Source organism: Rhea pennata, chromosome 3 (genome assembly GCF_028389875.1).
Source record: "Rhea pennata isolate bPtePen1 chromosome 3, bPtePen1.pri, whole genome shotgun sequence".
NCBI classification, from domain to species: Eukaryota; Metazoa; Chordata; class Aves; order Rheiformes; family Rheidae; genus Rhea; species Rhea pennata.
Genome location: NC_084665.1, coordinates 126,611,506 through 126,634,286, shown reverse-complemented (window position 1 = coordinate 126,634,286; position 22,781 = coordinate 126,611,506). Strand labels below are relative to the sequence as shown.

Genomic DNA, 22,781 nt, shown 5'->3' with positions numbered 1-22,781 from the left:
GGAGCCCAGCACTGGACATAGAACTCCAGATGTGGCCTCACCAGGGAGGGCCGAGTAGAGGGGTAGGATCACCTCCCCCCACCTGCTGGCAACACTCTTCCTAATGCACCCCTGGAGACCATCAGCCTTCTTGGCCACAAGGGCACATTCTGTCTCATAGTTAATTTATTGTCCACCAGAACTCCCAGCACCTTCTCTACAGAGTTGTTTTCCAGCAGATCAGCCCCAGCCTGTACTGGTGCATGGGGTTATTCCTTCCCAGGTGCAGGACCCTGTACTTGCCCTTGTTGAACCTCAGGAGGTTCCTCTCCACTCAACTCTCCAGCCTGTCCAGATCTCTCTGAATAGCAGCACAGCCTTCTAACGTATCAGCCACTCCTCCCAGCTTGGCACCATCTGCAAACCTGCTGAGGGTGCACTCTGTCCCTTCATCCAGGTCACCGATGAACAAGACTGGCCTCAGTACTGACCCCCGGGGAACTCCACTAGCTACAGGCCTCCAACTAGACTCTGTGCCACTGATTACAGCCCTCTGAGCTCTGCAGTTCAGTCAGTTCTCAATCCACCTCACTGTCCTGAGCTTCTCTAGGAGGATGTTATGGGAGACAGTGCTGAAAGCCTTGCTGAAGTCGAGGCAGACAACATCCGCTGCTCTCTCCTCAACTACCCAGCCACTCATTCTATCATAGAAGGCTCTCAGATTGGTTAAGCAGGATTTCAACACCGCACAGCTGAAAAAAAAGGTGTCTAAAAAGTGTCTAGAAACAAATGAAAGCTTTCCAAATCTTCACCATGTTACTCACTCCAGCTTCTCATTTTACTGTACACTAGGCAGTAACCTCTAGCCAGAAAGACTGTATTGCACAGACAAAGCTTAGAAACTGCAAGGATCTAGGAACTGCAAGACTTTTCAGTATATGCCACACACTCAACTGGTATTATTCTGTTGATTTACTGGAGTTGTCACCAGGAAAAGACTGGGTCCTCCACGCCTATGTTATAGAGAAGATCTTGCAATATTCAGTATCTTGCTCCACTCAAAATTAAAAATCGCCACAATTCATCTATGAAAAGCTACCTCTTTACGTGGTAACTTCTGCCTCTGCAGTAGGCAGGAACTCACATGGCCTGCTTCAGTTCTTCCAGGAGAGCTTAATGTGTCTAAAGCTTAACTGGTTGAATGAAATTCCCATTAAACATACGAGTTTATGTGAAAAAAACAGTGGCAAGTGTCTCATTGTCAACTTTTTTCAGAGAATCATTTTCAAGCTCTCAGACTTTACACACTTACACAGGTATCTAACCCAATTAAAATAGCAGTGAGATTCCAAAAGCACTAAGACTTTCAGAACAGCACTAAAGAAAATTTTGCCAAACTCCCCAAAAACCTAAAAGGACTAAAACTCTCTTTCGTGGTCTTCACTTTGTAGACTTTGTAGCTTTGCTCTTTTTACTTTTTCGCTAGTCAAAAAAAAAAAAGAAAAAAAAAGGCGGGGAAGAAGTGCTGAGAGGTAAGGAAATCATCTTGCTAAAAAAATACAGTGCCATCTGGGCTCAATGACCATGCTATGGGCCATGAAACAGGCACTACAGTCTTTACTACACTGGGAGCACGGTAGTACAACATGATTTCATGATCACTGTCTTGCGAGAAGCAGCCCAGATAGGCTTGAATTTCAGCAGGTCTGGGTAGGAGGAAAAGCAAGAGGGAGAACCTGCATGGAAACGTCAGGTGTCCAGCAATTTCGTGGTGCTCTGGGTCGGTCACTTAGTTGCACTCTCCCCTAGTCCGCCCTCAACCGCAGTGATACTACATCCTCCTGGAGATGAAATCTCTGCTCCCTCTCCAAATGACACCATAAATCCATCCACACCAGTACTGGTCACACACCTGGCAACCTAACAGCTTCAGTCTGAGGGCAGAAACCACAGAGATGACATCTGTTGAGTGGAACAGATTTACCAAGGGTGATTTTTACTGAATGCTAAAGCGAGCACGCTAAAAGCTTCAGAAAGTGATTAGATAAACTCACAGAAGGAATATTCCTCATAGGCTATTAAGCACATGCCACCTCTTGCTCAGGAACTTTCTAAGCCACAAACGCCAGACGATGGCAGAATATTCTGGAGGAAAATCACTATATGCTTGCCCCAATCTGACGTTTTTTCTTAGGCCGCCTGTGCTTTTTCCCGGTCACCGTCGGACACACAATACTGAGTTATTTGGTGTTTTGATCTGTTCCCTGAGATCTCCGAAGACACAAATGCTTTGGTTGCACTACCCTATACTCCCAGGAAAGCTCTTTCAAGCCTCAGGAGCTGTTATCAGTAGCTGACAGTGGTTCAAATAAGGTGTTTTTAATGCTCAAATCAGGACCCCACTAGAACAGCTGCTGCTTCCTTCAATTCAGGAGGTCATCAGAGATCAGAGAGCTCCGCACAAGAGCTAGTTATTCCTGCCACCCCGAGCTCCGACGCGTTCAGCGCGCGCAGGGATTTCTGCAGTTCACCAAAGACACGACACAACCGCGGCCGGCCGGCCCGCGAACAGCCCCCATCAAAGCCACCGCAAAGGACGGACAGCGAGCGGCCGCGTTGGGCAGGATAAGGTCGCGAGCGGCCTCCTTTAGACAACCGCTCCGGTTTGACCCCAGCTGATACGGTCTCATCAGATAGCAGACCTCCCGAGGAAACCAGAGCACTGGATCGTAGCCTGGTAAGAGCTGCCTTTGCTGACTGCCTCTCAAGGTTTTAGACGTACCTACCTCTTCCCGGGTGCGCTTCGGCCCCGTTAACCATCAGTGCAGCTGCGGAGATGCACAAAATAGGAAACAGGATATAAAGGAAAACAACAGCTATTCTACAGAGTCGGATAAACAGCCTAATTGAAAGTAGACTTTCTTTTAATGTGATTCTACTTCTCATACGACCAAGAAGATTAATATATGTTTTTTAATAGGCAAAAACTCATTTCAGTGTTATCACTGGAATCATCGAGCAAAGGATGCATGACTAAATTTTCTGTTTGGGATGGTAAATTTTCATGGTCATTCTTAGCTCCCATGAACGTGCTTTCCTGAAATCTCATACACTGTATAACAGTGCTTTCTGTAAAGCCCTCCTTCATTTGTTAGGCTTTTAAGTTGCATTTCTATTATGAACCTTCTCTTTTGTTGCTCTCTTTCTGGTTAATTCTCCACTGTTAGTAGGCAGATTACCTTAAATGACCTCTCCTGCAATGCATGCCTCTTTCCTGAATCACAAAGCTAGCTTCAAACTTGGGTATGTTCCCAAGACTTTTCTCTGGGCAGGGGAGAGGAAAAGGAGCTCCGGAGCAGGAAGGTTGCCTGCCTGAAGACCCCAACCATCCTCAGGACAAACAGGGTGGAAAAGTGGGGCTAAGAGGACCACAGCACAGTCCGCTGGTTTTCAAACTGCACTTTGAGAGTTCAAAGAGTCTCTGGCCAAGAAGTTACTACGTTAGGTTTTTCCTCCTTCGATTACCACTCGCTCTCGCCTACTACAGCCAGACTGTCTGACAGAGAAACCAGCTGAGCTCAGAAGGGCTGCAGCGATACCGGCAGCCGGGCGTCAGACACTGACTCTGCACTTGAGACAAGTAATGGGAAAGCAGCCAAGACCCCAAAAAACCTGAAACTTCATGGGAATCAATGGCTGGATCTAACCACAGCAGACGATACCCAAGGAGCTGGCAGAGTCAGCCCAGGCTGCTAGGAAGCTCACCTAGCACATTCCTTACCCAAAGTCTGCTTCTGCACAACAGGAACAAAACACAGCAAACTTTAAAAGTTGCTGTTTTCTGGTTTCTACCACTAAGTTTCATGAACATCAAAAGTAGCCCAAACCCTGGAAACACTCTATTTAAAAGAAAATAACGAACGGGTAATTTCAATGCACTGATTACACAGAAACCCCGTATTTGGGGAAAGGTAAAAGTTCAAATAAAACACTTCGACCTACCTTAGGGTACTGCTGAAGACACCAACAATACCTTCTCGGACAAAAAAAAAAAAAAAACACACACTCCTATTAGAAAGAAAATGGGGAAAGAGCACAAACCAGAAGACTGGTAACGCTCAGAGAGGATATTGTCCATCCTGGAGTTCTTGATAGACACTGCAGAACTGCAGCTGCTGTGCAAACACGAATACCAACTTGTAGTTACAGTTAATACTGATTAAGTATCCTATTGAAACGCTGCCTCTGTGAAAGGGGATCGGAAGGAAAATAAAAGTTCTTTAAAGGTGACTGCTGCTTAAGCCCGAGTGGTGAAACCCACAGTTTTACGACAACGGAACTGCTCCTACGAACGCACAGCTCTACTCTGAGTGACTAACAGATGTTTTCACTGAGGATTTAGGACAGAAAGAATATAAATGCAATGATAATGGGAGCTTAATGAAGTTTAGTCTTCAGTTAATTCGCACACCCAATTAATACTATACCCCAAGGAAAGTATTACCAAGACAAGAACTCTTCTGTTGATCATAAGGGTCAATTCTAGGCAAAATATCCAACCTAAACACATGCATTTTAATTCTTTATTAAGGAACAGTAAGTATGCTATTAGAGGGCTATAGTCCTTTATGAGCAGTAACTTTAAAACGGTATATAAGAATCTAGCACTGGATCTCAATTAGAAATACTACCACTGATTACAGTCCAGGCCCTGGAGGAGTTAGAGAGCTTGTGCAGCTTGCTCTTACAACGGGCCGAATTTCAGATATGGAAAACAGCACTAACTAATGAGTTTTCAATTGGTGTAACTTTATTTACGAATTCCTACACGACATACATGAAGTGCAGCATCTCCCCTCCAAAATAAAAATACAATTTCCCCGTTTCCCCCCAAATGCATCCACGCTGCCTTAACAAGTAGAAAAGTTTCCAAGGCCAAAATCAGCAGTTTCTGCAAAACTATGTTAATCTATTTCTTATTTTGAGGACAGTAAAATCAATTAAATCAAAATAAATGAAAGAAATGTGATATTTCTGGTTCTTTGGATACCTTTGTTAGGAGTGCTGGCTTGCAAATCCTCTAATTGCTAATAGCAACTGCTGTAATGTTAAAAAAAAAAAAGAAAAAAAAAAAGTCAGAGGAAGCATCAGAAATTAAACTTAAATTCTAAATTATAACTTCTTGCTCTAGTTACACAGTTCCTAGGAATTCTAACAGCTGGTTGCTGGTTAACGGAGCAATAGTAAATTATAGTAAGATTTAGATGTTCAAAAAGAAAACTTAGTGGCTCATTCCAGGCAGGGCTTTTGTTAGTTCAAAGGAAAAAAATAATGAGAGCCTTTAACAAAGCCATAATTGTGCAACAAGCCATACCAGAAAAAACATTTTTATAAATGTAATTATTAAATTCCAGAGTAATAAAACAAAGACTAAAGACATTCACTGCATAAATAGCAATAAAGCATCTATTTAGGTGATGTTTTGAAGCAGAGCAATTGAAGAATTATTCAGATAGGTTATCCAGACAGTCACAGCACTAAAACACAGTGTTGAATCTTACTTTTTGGTCTCCTGAAAGCCTCTGTAGACTCTCCTGCAAAGTCCAAGAGATGGAGCATTAGCAGAAAGGATCAAACAGAAGGCAGTCTCTATAAGGCACATCCGTGCCTATAGACAACCAATTTTTAAACGGGGGTAAACCATCCCATTACTATTGCTACACCAACTAAAACCAACTGAGGAAACACTCCCAAACATTTGAACTTATAAATGCCAAAGTTTGCACACAATGAGGCTGGAACAGAGCAGCCACAATTTTTGGCAAAATTGTAAATGACATTTAAAGTCCTGGCTGCATTCATCTAATGAAGCATAATTAAGTTGAAAAGCTATAATTACTTTTAATCTTAAATAACTGGGAGGCTTTTTAACTCTGAACATACAATATATATGATGTGATATTCCTGTGAGCCTTTTGAAACAGATCAATAACTATTAAAGCTGGATCCTATCAGCTACCACCAGGTATTAGTCGCTTTCTCAATATTTCAAGTATTCAGTTATTCTTAGATACAGTTAAAGTAGTAAAATGAAGTGGTCTCATACTGGCACTGTGATAAGTATGAGATTAAATATAGAATAAATGTATTAGTCCCCGAAGTCCTACTGAGAGTCTTGATTTTTTTGTATCCGCAATAGTTTAGTTTACTTTGATGCATTATTTTTCCTGATCTAAAGCACACAATTGAGAAGTAAAGAGTCTGTTGGTTCAAAGACCTCATCTAGTGCTGCAAGAAATAAAGCAAAAGCCAACCAGAACTGAAATATCATGCTGATCACCTTTGGACAGCCATCGTACGCTGCTTAAAATCATTGGCATATACAAAAGTGATTTTTGACATACAGTTTGTGTGGCACATCACAGCACTCCTGAAACGCCTGTGGACTGGAAAAGTGGAATAATCAACTCATTTTAACACCTATTTTTAAGTGTTCTGAGAAATTTTTAAATAAATCAGCTAATTATTCAGCTTGCTTAAAAACCCATTTAACCCAGAAGTTAAATTCAGTTGGGTCTGGGTGAAGACAGGTTACTTCAGAAGTAGGCATTTCTGGCTCGCTACCTGTCCCATGCCACCTGTGCCCAGGATGGCTCATCTTTAACCCGCAGAGTCTTCACTACAGAGCAAAACACACCAAAGGAAAACACAGGAGCTGCGAACTGCATCATCCCCCAGCAGCAGCCGAGCAAGCGTGGCTGGACTCGCTCTTAAGGACACAAGTGGCTGCACATCAGCTAGATGGACAGGGCCAAGCGTTCCTTTTCCCTGGATTTCACCCTGGACCTGAGTGGTATTACTAAGGCTGGTCCCTGGCAGAAAAACAGGATCCAAATCCCGCAAAATTTCCTTCCAGATTTGAATTTCACTGAAGTGTCTGACTGCAACTCCTCAACACTCAGAAAAATTGTATTTAGCAAGTAAGTTGAACAGAAAGGCTTATCTCCAGCTGCCTCCCCTCAACGCGAGAAGGGCAGTGCCCGAAGTTTCTCCTAGCAGAGGACACTCCAGTGTTACGATACCTGCACTCCTGAATGTTAGCTGTTTTCCACGAGAGTGAACAACAACAACAAAAAATGCTCCTGTGCAAAAGCCTTTGTGCTGAAGAAAGCAAAGTTATTGGAGAGAGCGGGGTAGAGCTGAAGGGGGTTGAAGAGGGAGTGGGGGAGATGGGGAAAAAGGCAGTGACCCACTCTGAAAAGTGATATTTATACAGTCTAATCAAATGACGGAATCTGGGTCCACTACTGAAGTCCCTGTGAGACATACAGGTAATAAAGCAAATGTAGATTTAAACAAATGGCCAGACCATGAGGCTAAGTCTGAAAGCCAAACTTGGATTTTGCCAAAGATGCCGATAGGTTGGATACACTTAAATCAGTTGGGCACAAGCACATATTCCCGCAAGGAAATAAAATGTCACTCAAACTAAAGGGAATATTTTCCTTCCAAAAGCACCGCATCCATCTTGGCCCCAAACATCCACGTAAATTAGGCAGTGACAGGGCATCGGCATGTCACCGCCTGCACGGTTCAACTCTTAGAAGTGTCCCTGGCACAATTTTGGCCAGCGCCAACCAGCCTGCACCAAACAGCTCTTCAGCTTTGCTCACTAACGTTCAAGGGGGCAATGTGAGTAAGAGGACAGCAATGGGCCTGACGCAAGGGTGGATGGCACCAGGCACCAAGGGCGTAACGTGCTTCCATCATCGTGCAACAGTGGAACTGGACTGACAAAAACCAAAACGTGGTTAAGTCAAGAAAGCGTCCTTCACAAAGCGACAGTCCTAAAGTCTGTTTTGCTCCTTTTGGACAAAGCCACTTGCAAATGTAGAAGTCTTGACCTCCAGCTATTGACTGAGACCTGCTGTATGGGCTCAGTAAACCCCAAGCGCCTGAGTAACCAGGGGACTGCTGCATCTTTCCCTACACAACCCATCTCCTTCCCAGCCCGATCCTAACAAACAACAGGACACAGAGCATTATAACCTGGCTTATAACCGAGTTAACATACCAGCATGACACGCTCTGTGCAGCGACTTCACACTCCAAAGCGAGTTCACAACACGACTTGCAGTTGTAAGTCTCCCCGGAGGAAGGAACAGATGAATTTCTGTAGCCGGCGCTTCACGAGTAGTCGGTGTGCACTGTTCTTAATTATTTCCTTTTCTAATTAATATTCATAAATGAACTACAATAGTGCGCCTTCAATCAGGAAACACCACCCACACTAGATGAAAGCATAACTACAGGAGATAAATGGTTTATTGGATCAAAAGTCCTCTTTAGACTAGAAAAGTTACTGCAGCAGCATAAAACTGATAGCATCCAACCACTGGCGAATGCATGAAGCAAGTATCAGTAAATCTCTCCCTTTAAACCGGAGATTCAGCGCAGAGAATGCACCATGCAATTACTATGTTAATTTATCTGAGTTCTTCTGCCTACTTGAGGCTTGAGCTGAAGGTAGGTACTCGTGTTTTAAAAGCTGTCATTTTGTGCCACTGAAAATGGCTATTTCTGAAACTCAGTCTACACTCAACTATATCATCAGCAATTTAAGTGTACTTTCCTGTCCCAACCCTTCCCACTACTGACCCACCACTATCAAACGTTTTGGGCCAAATCTTTACCATATATGCTTAATGGTCTACACTTCCAAGTTCCACTGACCCACAGCAATGTATGAGAGGTGAGGACTTCGCCCTCTAGCTTTTGCTCTTAACTTCCAGTTGCATCACAACACAACTTAACCTTTCAAAAACTGTGCTCAGGAAACTTATAAATTCACTTCTTCCCCCAAAGACCTTGCCAGAAACAAGTTTGCTATTCCGCTTCCCCTTGACTAGCCTCTGCTCAAGCAAGATCTAGAGTGTGCTTTCGTTATCCTCATCCCCAAACCAAGTTTATGTGGCAGAAATCAATGATCTTGTCTGCCTGCAAAAAAGATGCGGCCTGGGGATAAATAACTGGCTGCAGCTGTCAGTTACTAGCTCTGCGCAGACAATAAATTAATTAAAAAGATACCTGACAAAACTACGTCAAGCCCACATACAGGGACTGAAACCACGTAATCCGTAATGCAGCATTCCCTTCTCCACCAGATGGTAAACTAATAATTCCCAGTAATAACGGCAAGACGTTTCAAATGAGCGGAGAAATGAGAAATGTTTATTGCCCACTGCTGCCCAGAGCTGTTCTGCTACTCAGAAGCGGGGGATGGAAATGGGCTGCCCAACAAAAACTATATTTACACCCATCGCCAGAAAGGGAAAGTATAAATATTTCTGAAGCTTTATGAAGGCTAGTACTTACAGTCAGGCTTTGAAAGGGAAAGAATAAAGCAAAATATTCAATTAGAAAAAATTACTATAATTGCAGGTTCTATTTTATCCCTGCATTAAAGCAATAAAGTACCTCGAAATATTGCTGAGCTGGGATACAGAGCTTAGTGCTACTTAACATTTTAATATACATCCGGGGGCTAATTTAGTTTAGATCTGCATGAGGGTCTCTTCTCCTCCCTGGCCCCATTGTGCCTTCCCAAAACTTCTTAAAATACGGCTAGATGTATTTTAAGCACACCCCTCCCCAAGGAGGGGGTGTCAGAGCTGGTGCTGGACATAAATTTTGCCACATGCCAGCACACCTCTAAACTGAAAGAGGAAATCAGGCACGTACCTACCTTGCTCAGAAGCGCGCAGATGCACAGTTAAAAGCATGTTTGCTCATACCTGGAAGTCTGAGCTCTGATGTTTTTTTTTTTTAACTAGAAGAAAAATGTCCAATTTCTGCTCCCCAATCACCAAAGAAAATCCTCTTGGAAATATATGTAAAAACCACACAATTTTGCTCTAATAGTACATTAATCACATGGGAAGGGATTTACTATTGAAAGTCTCTGACTAAGTAAACGCTCAAGGTGAAGGAGGAGGAACCTACTCCCCGTCCCTTGCTCTAACTACACTTTCTCTACGATGCCACAAGCCATGGTTTTCTGAATATAACCTCATTCCTCCCTGTGACAGAAGATAAGTGAATATTATTTTAGGGAGCCCTTCATCTTTTTAATTAAACAAATTAATATCACTTTTCTGTATCTCATAGCTTCTATTATCTTTTGTGAACTCTCACAATTCTGTTGTAAAGACACATTGAAAAAGCACTAATTGAGATAATCTCCAGAATTCAAGTTGCCGTATTTTTAGTCATGTTTTAAAACTATTTTCCCTTTGTTTCTGGAATGCCTCCCAACTTTCCTCCCAAACCAGACTGTTTACATTATTCAAATGCCTTCTGCTTATATCACTCTTTACAATTTTAACTTCAACAACATCGGCCTCCGTTGCTCTTTTTTTCTCGCTTAGGCATAACTGGGATGAATTCCAATCCCAAACTCAAAGCCACTCTCGGTGCTTTACTGCTGTCTTCTGTGTTTTGGTAGATCAGACAGCGGGCTGCTGCCAGTCCTACTGCACAGGACTTCTTGGACGTGTTGGGGAACCAAGCATGAAGAGTAAAACTGTTGTTCTTTCACCAAAGAACAACAGACACAGAGGAAATAACAATTTTCCCACACTCTGGAAACCTATGAAAATTCACATGGATTCTTGTCATCCCTGTTCTTTAACAGCCGCACACAAGTCACCTCAATGACCATTTCCCTGTAAGGAAGCAGCTGAAAAAATAAAGACCAGAAGTATTAAGTTCACATCACAAACGCACACATGAATCACAGGTCCAGCTCCAAACCTACCTAGAGCTTCATTTCACCTTTCTCCCCTGCTGCTTTCAAGCAGCAAATGCTTTTAAAAGACAGGGCACAAAAACTCAGTTCCAGCCCCAATTTGGGGAGAGCAATTTCTACACTCTACCTGACCCAAAAAGCACGGAGAAGCCATCTCTCCTTTAACTCTGCCGTAGAGAGCTGTGAACTGCAGTGCTCATCACGCAAGCAAGAGCATGGTCTTTTACCAGTGCCCCGCTGCTGCCATATAGAAAAGTTTGTCGAATTTTGCTGTCAACTCTCACCCACTCAATGAACAAGCAGAAGCCGCAAGTTGAAGGAGACTTCGGCAGCCAGCCATGTTTTCACCGTCACTTCAGTTAGCTTTGATTTTTCCATAAGTTTAATTAAAAAGGTGATAAAGACAGCTCTCATGCCCAAGCCTCATGCACCATGGCTCCTGAAGTAAAATTTTAATAAGAGTTCTGCCAAATTGTTGGAAATTTTATGGTAAATTTCTCCAGCATCGAAATGACCTTGCAGAAGGCACCTGTAAGGGTATGGGAAGGGCGATAAAGCACAGCAAATTATCGAGTTTTCAAACGTAAGCGCAGACCTCTGCTGGGTTGGTAAATTTAACCATATTCACAACAGGATGGTTTTTCTTAGTCCTGATTCACAGACTTTGTTATGGAGCGGACACCAAAGCAACATCTACAATGTACTCCTGGCTTTGCCCCACTTCCCCCGAGGCTTGCAGACAAGTGACAACACACCCATTCCCTCAAATCACGCTGTGCAAAAGGGGATACAGACCTATTTATTTGCAGCGCTAAAATGCACAACTGATTCTGCAGCTAGTATACCAAATTATGAAAATGTGCAACCACCCAGAGCGGAACAGAGGAAGAGAATGTCCTCATGATAAAGGCCAGGCTGGAATACAGGATACACTGAGTATCTCAGTTCATCTGCCAATTCGGCAAAAGATCTTCTGAGCAACTCAAGTCATTTAAGGACAGATTGTGAATATTTCATAGGTGAACCTGAGCTCTCACTGGTTTCGAAAGAGAGGAGTCATAAGGAGAAGCACAGTCTTCTGGTCCCATTATGGTTTTGGAAACACATTTAAGATTGCCTCTCTCCTTATTTTTGTCAGTTGGGCAAGCTCCAATTTTGTATACCTCAAAACCCAGTCCAACAGAATTGCTGGTTCAGCTAGAGCTTATAGACACAGATGCAAAGAACATATGCGTTTATACTGAAATAATAAAAGACGACACAGAAGACACATATTTTAGCCATCCAAGCATATGCCTACTTTAGAGGGAGTACTCAGTGTATGGGTCAGATCTGTACAAGGGTGGACAAACAGCAACTCTTGAGACTCAGGCAGCCCCAAAGCAATGTAGATGAGGCTCGTGTCCAATTATACACAACCAAACACAGGCTGAAATTGGAATACAGGGTGGTCATATAAATTATATCATATAAAGGATATAAGTTATCATATAAAGGACATAAATTCCCACTGTGGGTGGTGGGAAAAGAAAAGAAATTCAGCCACTGGAAGTTGCTGAGGGCTGATGCCAGCCACCCTGGGACACCACAAAATGCTCAGTCTCACCTTGCGGTAGAATTTTGGAGCATCCTTGCCAACCCTGTCACCACCAGCCCCCAAGGACACGGGATATGCATCTTGTTCTGTCCTACACAGATCATGCTGTTCTGTTCCATAGGGTGAGAAAAGCTAGCTGTTCCTCCCACAAGCAGGCTGCCACTAAATTTGAGAATTTGCTAAAGATCCTTCTCCTTCTTTCCCCTTTCCTGCAGCAGTACTGTAGAAACCGTCACTACTAGAGTTGCTTACTGCCCATTCACGTTAAGGTTTGTTTTAAGAACCAGCTTCTTGTCTCATGAGAAAAAGCTCTTAAGAACACTCTCTTCTTTTTCCCCAGGTTGCTTCTTCTTCCACTCACCTGCAATTAATTTCTTTTTTTAGAAATGGACAAAGCTTTACAGCAACCTTCCATCATCCAGTTTTCAGAAGCATGTGATTTTTGGCAACCAGCGGAGTGTATTCATCCACCTGGTCTTCAGCAGACCAGTCTAAGGTGGTTCTTCAACACATTCAAGATTTAGCAACTTTGTCTTCTGTGGCAACCAAAGACTTTGCATACAGTTTAACCAGCTAGCACTGGCAGGTACCTTTTTTCCTCATTTCCTTGAGTTCTTGCTTAGAAAAACATCGCAGTGATCTAAAACAGTCGTAGCAGACTATGAATCTGTCCTGGCAGATTAGAAGAAGGTGGGTCAATGAAATAAGAGTATTTGGCACATGTGCCTTTTGCTTATACTTTTAATTACGATTTCATTCTAGCTGTAGCACAGCATTAATCTGATTCATAGTTCCTACTACCTAAAAGCTTTCAGATGGCAAAACACTGGCTTATATCACCACTGATATCATCAAGACAGAGAGCTGCTAAAAATCAAGTCAGAATTCAAGGCAAATAAAGCAAACATGAAAGTAAACGGAAAAGTTGTATAGGAATCCAGACTTCTCCACAGGCTTACCCTCATTCCCCGAGGAAAATTATACGTTTGACGTCCAATTTCTTTTCCTTGCAGTCTGAAGGCAGCAGAAGTAGCTCTCCTCCAAAGAGATGCTTTATCACCATCAGTTCTACCTACATCCTTTTCATTAAAGGAAATGCTCCCTGAATAACCTACATTTGTACTGAGAGGAGAACCACTGCAAGGAATAAAACTAGCTCAATGCAGCTAAAAGCAAAATGGAAGTGTCTAGAAAGGTGGAAAATACAGAGCTTATCATTTTAAAACAGAAAAAAGGCCTAGCCACCTTTCCTCCTTCCCTTTGCACTCTGTCTCTCCTCCACTAGAAAGAGTACTTTCACACTGCCATTTGCATTAGAAATAAAAACTGTAGGGCACCCAGAAAAAAGGCAAGAATATCATTACAAGAGTTTAACATGAAGCCAAAAAGGGATGCTCCGGTCAAAGACCGTATGTATAGCAGCACTGAAGAAAGCAGTCTACAATCCAACTTCAAAACAGTAATTTTTCCTGATAGTTTTTCCATTCCTGAAGATGAAAATATCAAGCAGCAGGGTCCTCATTTGCTCACCCTGAAATCCATGGAAGTTCCAAAAAGAAAAAAAGTGATGCCACTGAAATATTTCGGCTTCTCCTCCCTTCTCCCCGTATACTGCATTCCCTAAGAGGACGGGTTACAAGATGTCACTACACAACTATGTTGCTCACTGGGCAATTCATGCCCAGGCAGTTCTTATTCAACTTCACTCCCAGGTCCGCAAAGGAACCAAACTCTACTTTCTCCCCCAAATACCACTTATCCACATAAGCGTCGCATGCTGCCGCTACAAGAAACACTGAATTGCCCGGGGGAGGTGAGCGCCCACCAGGTCACGGAAGGAGGTACATCTCCAAAGGAAAGCCTGGAGGAAACTGCCCTCCCAAGGCTCGAACAGCAGATCTGCTTCAACATCTGTGGTTTGACCCCCTCTAGTGGGTAGCGCTCAACAAGACACGGAGCCTCGCCACCACTCCGCAACCAATGGAGACTGTACTGCTCAAGTGATGGACCCTTCTCTCTCCCCTCTGCACAATCTCCCTGCCTGCCCTGTGCTTTGATTTCAATGTCTTTGGCACATTCTGGACTTCTCAGCCTGCAGCCTGACATTTGATTAAGGAGACGCCATAGAAAACTCTTAGAAATGGAGGCAGAGTGGGTAAGGTTTCTGGAAAGGAGAACCACCTCGCTGGGAAAAAAGGTTATATCCTAGACCTGATTTTGGAGCGAGAAGATATTTATCATTTATCCTTGCATGTCTTCCCTCTGCCAACTTGTCAAAATCTGACAAAACTCCGTACTATAAAAACAAGCTGTTAAAACTTGGCTAAAGGGAAAAACTTAGCTGCCAGACAAGCTAACCAGAAAAAGCTGAAAAAAATATTCAAGTGTGCCAGAACAGGCAGTAAATTTAAAGAAGGGATCTATAGAGCTGAACATCCAACCTAAGAAGATGAGGCAGTATCAGGTGAGCAGCTTCTAGCTCATCTGTGATCTGACAAGCAGATGTCTCCCACTTCAAGTGACTTGGGCTGATAACTAAGAGTTGTAAATGTCTGTATTTCTAAATCATCTGATGTAGCAAATTAACTCAGAGTTCACCCTGAAACAAGGTATTTTAGTAGAACCAAAATCCACTCATAACATAGTCATTAAATATCACATATTCCATTTAAATCCATTGATTCATCCTTCCACCTCCAGGCACACCAAAAGATGAACAACTCATAGATATGGTCTTTCCACTAATAAACAAGATGTCAAGTCTTCGCCTAAATTTTAGAAGTTTGTCTTTAAAACACGCACACATGAGGCATTTTAATGTCAAGATAGTGACAAGCTTTTTTTTCACAGAATGCTTTCCTTCTGAAGATGTATTCTAATCAATCTAAAAAACAAAACCCACAAACATTACATTCAAGTCACAAGTCACAAACTTTACTCTGACTGACAGTTTAACAGACATAGTAAGATTTTCAACTGATGAGCATTTATTTTAGCTCAAACCTCACATCTCATTAATCCATTGGAATCCAATGATGTTTCCTTTAACAGTACGCTGCAACATGAAAAATCATACTTTATACTCTAAACCTCATATTTCAGGACAGCAGTCATGACCCACTAACCCACTTACATCAGAGGTTAAAGAGAAGTGTATCTAACACAGAAGTTACACTCTTAATTGTCATAAATACAGCTTATCCAATTAGCCAAGATATGAAAACTTCAAGTCAAAACCATTTTTTCCTGCATTTATGCAGATGAATGACTTCAGTGGAAGCAACAGCTCCGGCGAGCTCCGAAGACCAACCTGCCTTCAGTCTATTTCAAGTAAAACCACAGCACTGCAACATCCTTCCTCAATGAACGTCCCCTCTGCAGTGCTGAAGCACAACAGTGAGCGTAGCATGCCCAACTGGCACCTTTTCCTTTGACAGCCTGCCTGAATTGGTCTAGTCTTCAAGATATTCCATGAAATAAAGACCAAAAGTGAAAACTGTAGACTTATCATAAAGGTAGGAAAATACCTAGGACCTAAGCTTCAATCAGTGGGAATGTAATTTGAGATCATACCGCTTCAAGGAACAATTAGAAATAACGTACATACATATATATGCATCTACATTTTTACACTATATATGTACACTTTTTCTGCCAGCAACCACTGGAGATAGGCAGTATTGGCATAGCTTTGGGTTTTAGCTGAGCAAAATGGGAACATGAAGCTAGACTATTGTTTAACTGCACCAGCCCCCCAGTATTTCCATTAACCCACCCAGTATTCCTGCACAACTTAATTGCCAAATATGAGGACAGAAAACACGAGCAAAGACAAACCCCCCTCCACAGCGCACAGGAACAACTAGCTATTCTCCGTACGCTTTGGAGAAATTAAGAGCTAATGCTATTCAAAAGGAGCCCAATATACGTTTGCGTTTCTGCTACTAGAATTTTATTTATCAATCTCCTCACTGGCGAGTCTTCACAACGTCTAGGAAAGGAAGCCCCTGCAGGATGAAAAACTGCGTGTTATCCTCCAAAGTAAAACACACGTTACGTAACATCTACCAAGAAGCAAGCCCTTGGCAATTCAAGGGGAGGATTTCTACGCCACTCCAGCCTCCCTCCCCCATTCTCGATGACTTTGCTTCCAGCCGCTGAGCAACAGCTCGAGCAGTCTCCACGTAACATACAACTCCGATCACACGCGGGGAAACCAGGCTCGACGCGTTATACACCAAACTCGCGTCGTTCCAGGTCCCCTTCCTCCATCCCCTCGTATAAACTTCTTACCAGCACGAAGCGATTTAGCTGCAGGCAAATACTGCTAAAACAGTGCTTTCCAGTATTAGCCCCATCACCGCATTCAAGATTAATTTTAAACGACGCTTGCAAGAGCGGGAATGGAGAAAGACAACCTCAAAGATTCGTGACAGCCAGCCCGCAGTTCCCCGTGAAGTGATTCTTGCTTTCTTTGGTCAGATATTGAGAGTGAGCTTCGCGCCAGCTCCGCTGTTCAGCACGCCTTAGAAAGCAGCAAGCGCCGTACGCTACTGCGATCAGCAATCAACAGGAGAGAAAGCTCCCTCATTTTAGCTAACGTGATTTGGGCTGGAGAGCTCCTTTTTGGTCCCTCTTTTAGCAGCTCCAGCCCTGCACAATCCCAGAAGGAAAAAAAAAAAAAAAATCTTTTTCTGCATTAACAAATCAGGGAAAATCTGGGCAACTCAAGCCTTTTCTCTTCAAATTACAAGCCACACAAAAATCATCCCTCCACAGCAGCACCTCTGTCTCCTACCGGAGTCACTCGAGTTTCCCCCTCCCCACTTGCTCACTCAAGCAACCTGGGGGGCTGCTTTTGCCAGTGCAGACCTGCGCCGTGGCCAAACACATAACCATTTCTTTTGCCTGGCTCCACGAGCAGAGAAATCCAACTTGCCAGAAGAGCATCTGCATCAAGGACTGCTTTTGCTGATGTGATCAGCACTTGGGAGTATCAGAGAAAGAAGCAGCAAGGGTCAGGTACCAGTTCATCTTCCTCACATACATAACACACACATAAACCCCCCTTCAACCCCCCCCAAGTCGATATGTTAGCCACAAAAAAAAAAGATAAAAGATAAAATAAATCCCCAAACAGAAGTTGAGAAGAAATGTGTTTTAAATGCTACGTAAATGACATTGAAGATGCAAAAGAAATATGTATTTGCTGCTGCGCTGCACGATTTCATGGGCTTATTTCCTAGGTATACATTTCACGCAACCTTCCCACACAGATCCCCTCCCTTCAACCCCCTCAGCTCCTCCAAAAAAACTTTGATGTGTATATTCATTTTATCTCAAGAGCTGTGTCCTCAAAAGAGGTGTCAAGGCCCTCCCCTACCTCCACCCACACAGCCCTCCCCCCTCCAGGCTCAACCATGCTGTCTCCATCTTAACTCCAGCCACTTCTTCACAGATTTCATTAGGCAGCAAAGTTAACCCCTTCCACTACACCCCCCCTCCCCCCAAAAAAAAAACTTCCCATCAATCATTACTTTCTTCCTTCACCATTTTTCTCATCCATACCGCAGGAACAAATCCCATAAAATCCACCAGTGAGGTCATTTTTCAGCCCACTAATTCATCCTGGAAATGGCAATGCGGGAATGTTAACCCTTCCATCCATCCCCTCCGGGGTTTCCCACTGCTTCACCACGCAGTGCCAGCTTCTCCCCTCCTAGACAAATAGGAGAGGAGGGGGTCTTCTTCCCAAAACCACCTAAAAACCTGTAAATCCCAATCAGCCCCTCCATCTGCCCCATCTGTAGCCTCTTCCGTACTGTCTTCCCCATACTCTTGGGGGTACGCCCACCGCCCCATGACACAACTCGATCTTCATTCCGTCCTCCGTCATCCACGTCGGATGTTCCTTCAGTGTGATAAACCCGTATCTTATCTGGACCTATCTTAGAGGACATAGGGCCATGCTAGATCTTCACAGTTGTCCTTACAACACCCCTCTCCGTGAAAACGCCACCTCTGGAGAAGCGCTTGTATCTACAGGCTTTCATCCCAGAGAATTCCTTCGTGCCTCCTCCCAAGCCTCTTTTTTTTGGGGGGGGGATAACGTAATTTCCAACTCGCTCCGGGAGGATGTGATCCTAAAGCCTCTTATTCCGACCAACCCCGCCAGCGTCTCCAAAGCCCTTCCCTCGGCCTGCGTTTCCTCCCTACCTTGCAGGTCTCTCCTGCAAGGTTTCTCCGAGGGAACGATCTCCGTCTCTGACCTTCAGTCTCTCGCACTAGTGGCCTGAAAACCTTCCCCGACGCCTTCTCGGAGGATTGGGTTTCTCCTCGCGCCAAGGCGACACCACGATGCGCAACCGGCCCCCCCCATGGCTTCCACCCCTCGTCCGCCTCGGGGTGGCCGGCGCTGCCTCTCGCGCCTTCCGCCCGCCGCCTCCGGGACCGGCTCCCCATGCCTGTCCCCATCCCCTCCGTTCCCCGTGGGGTCCCACGGCGCCGCTCCGGCCCCGCGGCGGGGCCTCCCCGCCGCAGCGCCCTGGGGGTCACCCCCAGCGCCGGGGCCTACGTCCGTCCCCGCGGCCGGCCTTGGCGCAGGAGCCTTGGGAAGAGCGGCCCGGCCCTGCCCCACGCGTGTGGGGCAGCGGGAGCCCGTCGAAAAAGCGGCGCGCGGTGACAACCACCCCTCGCTTTGGGCTCCCCTCCCCACAATTTATTTTTGGTGCTGGTGGTGCTGGTGGGACCACGCTTCTCTTCGGGGCTCTCCTCACCACCAGGGTCCCCCCGAGGTGACAGCAGCTCCCACCACCCCCATGCACGTGTTGCACTGGGGAGGGGGGAGGAGGGGTGGGACCCCCAAGCATCCCCTCCTTTTACATCGGGGTGGGGGGGGGTGGAAGAGGCTCCCACCCCACCGCAGCCCCTTACCTCCAGACCTGTCCCATCTGCAGCAGGTGGATGACGGACTGCCAGACCCAGACGGAGATCCTGCAGAGGCGCTGCGCCCCGGGGGTGGCGGTGCCGACGGCTCCTCCTCCGCCGCCGGGTCCCCCCCGTCGGCCGGCGGCCCCCATCATGGGCGGCCCGCGGCTGCTGAGGCCCTGCACGGCGCCCAGCCCGCCGCCCGTGTAGTCCTGCACGAACCAGCGGAAGCTGAGGATCTGCACCAGCACCGAGGGCAGCAGCACGAAGGCCAGCGTCAGCCCGCACCACAAGTAGTCCCGCCGGCCGTAGTGGTGCAGCGCCAGCCACAGGTCCGTGCCCACGTCGCCCAGCAGCACCAGCAGCGCCAGCACGATCCACAAGCAGTCCAGCCACGGCCGCTCGGCGGCCCCGGCGCCCTCCGGCGGCCCCTCGGCGGCGGCGGCGGGGCGCGGGGCCAGCGGCTCGGCGGCGGCGGCGGCGGCGGCGGCGGGCGCCCGCCCCAGCAGGCTCCGCAGACAGGCGCTCCGGCAGCCCCAGTAGCACGACGACGTGTTGCAGCAGTGGCAGATGTGCAAGGAGCTGCTGCCGCCCGGCTCCTCCGCGCACTCCGCCGCCGCTGCCCCGACGCCGCCGCCGCCGCCCGCCGCCGCCGCCGCCTCGTCCAGGTTGTGCAGCTGGGCGAAGCCCACGCTGCTGCCGCCGCCGCCGCCATCCGACTTGGCCGCCATCTTGCTGCCGCCGCCGCCGCGTCTCCGGCCCCCTTCGCCGGGCGCGCTCGCTCGCTCGCTCTGCCCCCCCCCGGCCCCGCTCCCGGCGCCCCCCCCGCCCGCCGCCCGCCCGCCGGCCCGCCCGCCGCTTCCGGGGGCGGCGCTTCGCCCGCGCCGTCCCCCCCCCCCCTTCCCGGGCCGCCTAGCGACCGGCCGAGGCAGCGGCAACGGCGCCCGGGGCCGCGCTGCGCCGCGCCGCGACGGAGCGGTGCCGCCGGCGCTGCCGCCGCCCGGCGCTGCCGCCGCCCCGCCGGCCCGCGCCCGCTGCGCCGGCGTCCAGGGATCCCCACTGCCCTGCACCCGCGGATCCCCACTGCCTCGGCGCCCAGGAGTTCCCGTTGCCCTGCACCCATTGCACCAGTACCCTGTAATTCCCTCTGCCCCGGCACCCAGCAATTCCAACTGCCCCAGTACCCAGGAATCCCCACTGCCCTGCACCTATTGCCCTGGCACCCGGGAATTCGCATTGCACTGGCACCCAGGAATTCCCTTTGCACCAGCACCCAGCAATTCCGATTGCACCAGTACCCAGGAATCCTCGCTGCCCCGGCACCCAGGAATTCCCATTGCCCTGACACCCAGTAATTCTCATTGCACCAATACCCAGGAATTCCCACTGCCCTGCACCTATTGCCCTGGCACCCAGGAATTCCTGTTGCTCCAGCACCCAGCAATTCCGATTGCACCAGTACCCAGGAATCCTCGCTGCCCCGGCACCCAGGAATTCCCATTGCCCTGACACCCAGTAATTCTCATTGCACCAGTACCCAGGAATCCCAGCTGCCCCAGCACCCAGGAGTTCCCATTGCCCTGCAGCTATTGCCCTGGCACCCAGGAATCCCATTGCACCAGCACCCAGGAGTTCCCATTGCACCAGCACCCAGGAATTCCTTTTGCACCAGCACCCAGGAATTCTCACTGCCCCGGCACCCAGTAATTCCCGTTGCCCTGGCATCCACGAATTCCCATTGCACCAGTACCCAGGAATTCCCTTTGCTGTGGCACCCGGTAGTTCCCACTGCCCCAGCAACCGCTGTGCTGGCACCCAGTAATTCCCACTGCCCTGGCACCTAGTAATTCCCAATGCCTTGCACCTATTACCCTGGCACCCAGTAATTCCTATTACACTGACAGTCATTACCCTGGCACACAGGAATTCCCATTGCCCCAGCACCCAGTAATTCCCATTGCCCTGCACCCATTGACCAGACTCCCAGTAGTTCCCATTGCCCTGAAACATATTGCTCTGGCACCCAGTAATTCCCATTGCCCTGCACCCATTGACCAGACTCCCAGTAGTTCCCATTGCCCTGAAACATGTTGCCCTGGCACCCAGTAATTCCCTTTGCTCTGCATCCATTGCCTGAGCTCCCGGTGCTTCCCGCTGCCCTCTCCCCTTTGCACCCAGGGCTCGTTGCTTCCCCACTCCTTGTCCCTCTGCCCTGGTGCCCACTGCACCAACCCTGCTGCTTCCCCCGCTTGTCCCCTGCATGCCAGCACCCATCTCCCCTGCCTTTCCCCTCCGCACCAGCACCCACTGCACCAGCACCCACTGCTCGTCCTCCCCTGTCCCCCTGCCTTAGCACCTGCAGGATCCTTTCCCCTTCCCCCGTCCTTGCTGCGCTGACACCAGCAACCCCCAGGCCGTCCTCGGCGTGCCCCACTGCATGCCCCATCCCTCTCCCAAATCCGCACCCCCAGCTGAGCGCCCTGTGCCCCACAGCACCACCCCTATCCACCACTGCTGCCCCCCAAGTCAGATTCCTTCCCTCTTGGCTCCCTTCTGCCTGTCTATATTTTTTTCTTTCGTCATATCCATCCTGTTTGTGTTGTCTCGTGCTGTCCTCTGTAGGTTATCATCTCCCCTCTTTTCTCTTTTCCTTCCCACAGATAACTGCGGTCCTTCCAGATGCTTGTTCTCCAACTCCGTTACTCTCCTGTGGGCTCCTGCCTCTGCCGTGTTCTGCAAGTGGGTGTTTGCATTCTGTCCTTTCTCTCTTAAAAAAAAAAAAAAAAAAGTTGCAAAATATCAGGGATGAGTTGCCAGACTCAGGACTCCAAAACAGTGGCTGCAGAAGCCGCTAAGTCTAAAAGTGAATTTCAGTGGGGGAGAATACAAAAGGAAGGTGGAAAGGTGCATAAATGCAGATAAAACACTTTTTTTTTTTTCCAGAGAGGAAAAAATTATTTAATCTTGAGAACAGTTAGAGGACTTATGTATATGAAATAAGATGTCCATGAAGCATGCCTTTGGTTCTTCCAAGTGCTTTCCTAAGGAGTTCAAAAGTTCCATGAGGTTCTGAAAGACACTGCTCTTCCTGAGACAGTCGCACCCCCTTGTGCTGGGGAAACAGAAGAAAGGGAACGGAAAGCAAGGCAAAGCTTTATATATTTGTCCAGACAGACGCTCTCTGATGCGTGTCCGTATGTGGCCAACTCAAAGTCGTTAGTACTGCATGAAACACTAGCACAAAGTTCTTCGGGAGGAGAATACTGTTATTCACCAGCCCAGGATCCGTGAGGACATGATCCTGCAGGCCCCCGTGATGCTGAATTCAGATGTTGCAAATCGACCCTTATTTTTTGCTGACTTAAGCTGTGGCATGAAGCCAGGAAAAAAAAATATAAATATGGAAATAAATGAGACAAACCCCAGCCCTCAACTTGACAAAAATGAACGTACGTGCGTAAGCTCAGACTT

At 47.1% G+C, this 22,781-nt stretch overlaps 1 protein-coding gene across 4 annotated transcripts in view; it reads right to left on the bottom strand.

Annotated features, from left to right (window-relative positions):
- The window catches only part of XKR6 (XK related 6), a 209,217-nt gene extending 189,151 nt beyond the window's left edge, over nt 1-20,066 (bottom strand). For 2 of the 4 annotated variants that reach the window (XR_009958051.1, XR_009958053.1), the window contains exons 1-3: nt 19,317-19,389; nt 5,541-5,573; nt 5,030-5,079 (exon numbers count right to left, since the gene is read on the bottom strand). Coding sequence is in view for 1 of the 4 variants with exons in the window: in XM_062573284.1 (XP_062429268.1) it covers nt 19,317-20,041 (725 nt within the window). In the remaining 3 variants the exon portion in view is untranslated. Of the gene's footprint in view, nt 1-5,029; nt 5,080-5,540; nt 5,574-19,316 lie in introns of all 4 variants that reach the window. The other 2 variants (XR_009958052.1, XM_062573284.1) reach the window with 2 other exon arrangements.
- Nucleotides 20,067-22,781: the final 2,715 nt, after the last annotated feature.